Raw genomic sequence first — 6,000 nt, forward strand, 5'->3', positions numbered from 1 at the left:
GGTGAGACAGGTCTCTGCTGGAGGTGAGACAGGTGTCTGCTGGAGGTGAGACAGGTACCAGCTGGAGGTGAGACAGGTGTCTGCTGGAGGTGAGACAGTTGTCTGCTGGAGGTGAGACAGGTTTCTGCTGAAGGTGAGACAGATGTCTGCTGGAGGTGAGACAGGTGTCTGCTGGAGGTGAGACAGGTGTCTGCTGGAGGTGAGACAGGTGTCAGCTGGAGGTGAGACAGGTGTCTGCTGATTAATAATGGCATCCATTCATTTTCAATCTGTCTCTCCCCCTGCCTGTCTGTCTCTCCCCCTGCCTGTCTGTCTGCCTGCCTGCCTGTCTGTCTCTCCCCCTGCCTGTCTGTCCCTCCCCTGCCTGCCTGTCTGTCTCTCCCCTGCTTGTCTGTCTCTCCCCCTGTCTGCCTGCCTGTCTCTCCCCCTGCCTGTCTCTCCCCCTGCCTGTCTGTCTCTCCCCTGTCTGTCTGTCTCTCCCCCTGCCTGTCTGTCTCTCCCCTGCCTGTCTGTCTCTCCCCCTGCCTGTCTGTATCTCCCCTGCCTGTCTCTCCCCCTGCCTGTCTGTCTCTCCCCTGTCTGTCTGTCTCTCCCCCTGCCTGTCTGTCTCTCCCCTGCCTGTCTGTCTCTCCCCCTGCCTGTCTGTATCTCCCCTGCCTGTCTGTCTGCCTGTCTGTCTGCCTGTCTGTCTCTCCCCCTGCCTGTCTTTCTGCCTGTCTGCCTGCCTGTCTGTCTCTCCCCCTGCCTGCCTGTCTGTCTCTCCCCCTGCCTGTCTGTCTCTCCCCCTGCCTGCCTGTCTGTCCCTCCCCCTGCCTGTCTGTCTCTCCCCTGCCTGTCTGTCTGCCTGTCTGTCTGCCTGTCTGTCTGCAGCCCTTCTGGCCCATGGGCACAGGAGTAGCCCGTGGCTTCCTCGCAGCTCTCGACTCGTCCTGGATGATCCGCCGCTGGTGTGAAGGCGTCGCTCCGCTGGACGTGCTGGCAGACAGGTGCGTCTGCTGCTGCGCCCACAGACAGGTGACCTGTGACACCTGTACTGACTCCACCTGTCTCTCTCTCCACCCGTCTGTCTCTCCACCCGTCTCTCTCTCCACCTGTCTCTCTCTCCACCCGTCTGTCTCTCCACCTGTCTGTCTCTCCACCTGTCTCTCTCTCCACCCGTCTGTCTCTCCACCTGTCTGTCTCTCCACCTGTCTCTCTCTCCACCCGTCTGTCTCTCCACCTGTCTGTCTCTCCACCTGTCTGTCTCTCCACCTGTCTCTCTCTCCACCTGTCTCTCTCTCCACCCGTCTGTCTCTCCACCTGTCTGTCTCTCCACCCGTCTGTCTCTCTACCTGTCTGTCTCTCCACCTGTCTCTCTCTCCACCTGTCTGTCTCTCTACCTGTCTCTCTCTCCACCCGTCTGTCTCTCCACCTGTCTGTCTCTCCACCCGTCTGTCTCTCTACCTGTCTGTCTCTCCACCTGTCTCTCTCTCCACCTGTCTCTCTCTCCACCTGTCTCTCTCTCCACCCGTCTGTCTCTCCACCTGTCTGTCTCTCCACCTGTCTGTCTCTCCACCTGTCTGTCTCTCCACCCGTCTGTCTCTCCACCTGTCTCTCTCTCCACCTGTCTGTCTCTCCACCTGTCTGTCTCTCCACCTGTCTCTCTCTCCACCTGTCTCTCTCTCCACCTGTCTGTCTCTCTACCTGTCTCTCTCTCCACCTGTCTCTCTCTCCACCTGTCTGTCTCTCAGAGAGAGTCTGTACCGTCTCCTCCCTCAGACGACTCCAGAGAACCTTCAGAAGAACATCGGCCTGTTCACCGTCGACCCGACCACCAGATACCTGAACCCCAACCTGAGGCTGCTCACACCTGCACAGGTACGCCCCCCCACCTGAGGCTGCTCACACCTGCACAGGTACGCCCCCCCACCTGAGGCTGCTCACACCTGCACAGGTACGCCTGAGCCCCCCCCCTGAGGCTGCTCACACCTGCACAGGTACGCCTGAACCCCAACCTGAGGCTGCTCACACCTGCACAGGTACGCCCCCCCACCTGAGGCTAATCACACCTGCACAGGTACGCCTGACCCCCACCTGAGGCTGCTCACACCTGCACAGGTACGCCCCCCCACCTGAGGCTGCTCACACCTGCACAGGTACGCCTGACCCCCCCCCCCCCCCCCCCGAGGCTGCTCACACCTGCACAGGTACGCCTGACCCCCCCCCCACCTGAGGCTGCTCACACCTGCACAGGTACGCCCCCCCACCTGAGGCTGCTCACACCTGCACAGGTACGCCCCCCCACCTGAGGCTGCTCACACCTGCACAGGTACGCCCCCCCACCTGAGGCTGCTCACACCTGCACAGGTACGCCCCCCCACCTGAGGCTGCTCACACCTGCACAGGTACGCCTGAGCCCCACCTGAGGCTGCTCACACCTGCACAGGTACGCCTGACCCCCACCTGAGGCTGCTCACACCTGCACAGGTACGCCTGACCCCCACCTGAGGCTGCTCACACCTGCACAGGTACGCCCCCCCACCTGAGGCTGCTCACACATGCACAGGTACGCCCCCCCACCTGAGGCTGCTCACACCTGCACAGGTACGCCTGACCCCCACCTGAGGCTGCTCACACCTGCACAGGTACGCCCCCCCACCTGAGGCTGCTCACACCTGCACAGGTACGCCTGAACCCCACCTGAGGCTGCTCACACCTGCACAGGTACGCCTGAACCCCAACCTGAGGCTGCTCACACCTGCACAGGTACGCCCCCCCACCTGAGGCTGCTCACACCTGCACAGGTACGCCCCCCCACCTGAGGCTGCTCACACCTGCACAGGTACGCCCCCCCACCTGAGGCTGCTCACACCTGCACAGGTACGCCCCCCCACCTGAGGCTGCTCACACCTGCACAGGTACATGTGGGAGGAGTTCAGAGAAGTCCTGGAGAAGGACTTTGGGGGGCACCGAGGTGCTTCTGGACCACCATTCAGCACCTCAGGAGGGGGACACGGGGAACCGTCCAAGCTGGAGCTGCTGCCCCTGAGACCTGATCCAGGATCAGGGGCTGGAGCTGCTGCCCCTGAGACCTGATCCAGGATCAGAGACTGGAGCTGCTGCCCCTGAGACCTGATCCAGGACCAGAGGCTGGAGCTGCTGCCCCTGAGACCTGATCCAGGATCAGAGACTGGAGCTGCTGCCCCTGAGACCTGATCCAGGACCAGAGGCTGGAGCTGCTGCCCCTGAGACCTGATCCAGGATCAGAGGCTGGAGCTGCTGCCCCTGAGACCTGATCCAGGATCAGAGGCTGGAGCTGCTGCCCCTGAGACCTGATCCAGGATCAGAGGCTGGAGCTGCTGCCCCTGAGACCTGATCCAGGATCAGAGGCTGGAGCTGCTGCCCCCTGAGACCTGATCCAGGATCAGAGGCTGGAGCTGCTGCCCCTGAGACCTGATCCAGGATCAGAGGCTGGAGCTGAGGGGGTGACACCTGTCTTCGGTCTTTCAGGTGAGGCACCTGGTGGACACAGGTGAGGAGGCGGGGCCAGACAGAGACGGCGGTGACATCACGCGGCTGCCGTCCCCACAGAGTGAGTCCCGGTTCGATACCAAACACATTATCACAGGGTGGAGGAGCTGTGACGTGATTGGCCGCCTGTCCCCGTCTCCTCTCTGATAGGTCCGTCCTCTCAGTCCAATGAGCTGCTGACGTGGTGTCAGGAGCAGACGCGTGGTTACCGCGGCGTCACCGTGAGCGACCTGACCACTTCCTGGAGGAGCGGCCTGGCTCTCTGCGCCCTGATCCACCGCCACCGCCCCGACCTCATGTACGTCCCATCTGCACTCGACTGCTTCTGTCTGTGCGCTCTCACCTGTTATTATACCTGTCTGTCTGTCTGTCCTCCTGTCTGTCTGTCTGTCCTCCTGTCTGTCCTCCTGTCTGTCTGTCTGTCCTCCTGTCTGTCTGTCCTCCTGTCTGTCTGTCCTCCTGTCTGTCTGTCTGTCTGTCTGTCTGTCTGTCCTCCTGTCTGTCTGTCTGTCCTCCTGTCTGTCTGTCTGTCTGTCTGTCCTCCTGTCTGTCTGTCTGTCTGCCCTCCTGTCTGTCCTCCTGTCTGTCTGTCCTCCTGTCTGTCCTCCTGTCTGTCTGTCCTCCTGTCTGTCTGTCCTCCTGTCTGTCTGTCTGTCTGTCTGTCTGTCCTCCTGTCTGTCCTCCTGTCTGTCTGTCTGTCTGTCTGTCTGTCTGTCCTCCTGTCTGTCTGTCTGTCTGTCTGTCTGTCCTCCTGTCTGTCCTCCTGTCTGTCTGTCCTCCTGTCTGTCTGTCTGTCCTCCTGTCTGTCTGTCCTCCTGTCTGTCCTCCTGTCTGTCTGTCTGTCTGTCTGTCTGTCTGTCCCCCTGCCTGTGTGTCCTCAGAGACTTCCTGTCCCTGGACGTGTCCTCGGTGGAGGCTAACACCCGTCTGGCGTTGGCGGTGGCGGAGCGTCACCTGGGGGCGTCGCCCCTGGTGACGGTGGAGGAGATGATGCGTTCAGGAGACCCCGACCCTCTGTCCATGGTCCTGTACCTGAGCCAGCTGTACACGCTGCTGAGGGACACGCCCCCCGCAGGTGAGACACGCCCCCGCAGGTGAGACACGCCCCCCCACAGGCGAGACACGCCCCCGCAGGTGAGACACGCCCCCACAGGTGAGACACGCCCCCCGCAGGTGAGATACGCCCCCACAGGTGAGACACGCCCCCCACAGGTGAGACACGCCCCCACATGTAAGACACGCCCCCGCGGGTGAGATACGCCCCCACAGGTGAGACACGCCCCCCGCAGATGAGACACGCCCCCACAGATGAGATACGCCCCCACAGGTGAGACACGCCCCCCACAGGTGAGACACGCCCCCACAGATGAGATACGCCCCCACAGGTGAGACATGCCCCCCGCAGGCGAGACACGCCCCCCGCAGATGAGACACGCCCCCACAGGTGAGACATGCCCCCCGCAGGCGAGACACGCCCCCCGCAGGTGAGAGTGACTTCAGATGAGGGAACAGGAAGTGACTTCATTGGAGGGAACAGGAAGTGACTTCAGTGGAGGGAACAGGAAGTGACTTCAGACGAGGGAACAGGAAGTGATTTCAGTCGAGGGAACAGGAAGTGACTTTAGTCGAGGGAACAGGAAGTGACTTCAGTGAACAGGAAGTGACTCCAGGGAACAGGAAGTGACTCCGGGGACTTCCTGTCTGTCCCTGGTGCAGGTCTTGGGCGCAGCGGTGACCTCAGATCTGCTCTCATGACTCCGGCGTCTCTGCTCAGCAGACTGGGACTCAGCCCGTCCAGGAAGAGGAACCCAAAGGTCTGACTCTTTGTGTCTTTGTCTCTTTGAATCTTTGTCTCTTTGAATCTTTGTCTCTTTGTGTCTTTGACTCTTTGAATCTTTGTCTCTTTGGCTCCTTGTGCCTTTGTCTCTTTGTGTCTTTGTCTCTGAGTCTATTTGACTTTTTGTCTCTTTCACTCTTTGACTCTTTGTGTCTTTGTCTCTTTGAGTCTTTGACCCTTTGTCTCTTTGACCCTTTGTCTCTTTGACTCTTTGTCTATTTGACTCCTTGTGTCTTTGTCTCTATGCCTCTTTGACTCTTTGAATCGTTGTTTCTCTGTCTCTCTGACTCTTTGACTCCTTGTGTCTTTGTCTCTCTGAGTCTTAGTGTCTTTGACTCTTTGTCTCTTTGACGCTTTGACTCCTTGTGTCTTTGTCCCTCTGAGTCTTTGTGTCTTTGACTCTCTGACACTCTGCCCCTTTGACTCGTTGACTCTTTGAATCTTTGTCTCTTTGTCTCTGTGTCACTCTGTCCCTTTCAGTCTTTGTCTCTTTGAATCTTTGCCTCTTTGAATCTTTGTCTCTTCAGGAGCAGAAGGACGCTGTGGGGAAGAAGAGGAGGACCAGTCGGTCGTGTGAAGAGCAGCCGGAGGTCAGTGGACACAGCGTCACGCCGTTTCTGATGTGTCATCACTTCCTGTTTGAACAGCCAATC

General features: G+C 59.8%; 2 protein-coding genes across 2 annotated transcripts in view; both read left to right on the plus strand.

Moving 5' to 3' along the window:
- The window catches only part of mical3b (microtubule associated monooxygenase, calponin and LIM domain containing 3b), a gene marked incomplete at its 5' end in the record, with an annotated part of 42,448 nt that overhangs the window by 13,832 nt on the left and 22,616 nt on the right, over positions 1 to 6,000 (plus strand). Inside the window, 7 exons of the mRNA XM_083935040.1 lie at positions 871 to 986; positions 1,731 to 1,857; positions 3,490 to 3,571; positions 3,661 to 3,808; positions 4,392 to 4,585; positions 5,227 to 5,324; positions 5,875 to 5,937. Of these exons, the coding sequence (XP_083791166.1) occupies positions 871 to 986; positions 1,731 to 1,857; positions 3,490 to 3,571; positions 3,661 to 3,808; positions 4,392 to 4,585; positions 5,227 to 5,324; positions 5,875 to 5,937 (828 nt within the window). The remainder of the gene's footprint in view (positions 1 to 870; positions 987 to 1,730; positions 1,858 to 3,489; positions 3,572 to 3,660; positions 3,809 to 4,391; positions 4,586 to 5,226; positions 5,325 to 5,874; positions 5,938 to 6,000) is intronic.
- irf5 (interferon regulatory factor 5) overlaps positions 1 to 6,000 on the plus strand; it is a 183,451-nt gene that overhangs the window by 11,000 nt on the left and 166,451 nt on the right. The window lies entirely within an intron of this gene.

The sequence above is a fragment of the Echiichthys vipera genome, assembly GCF_963691815.1.
Source record: "Echiichthys vipera genome assembly, chromosome: 20".
NCBI lineage: Eukaryota > Metazoa > Chordata > Actinopteri > Perciformes > Trachinidae > Echiichthys > Echiichthys vipera.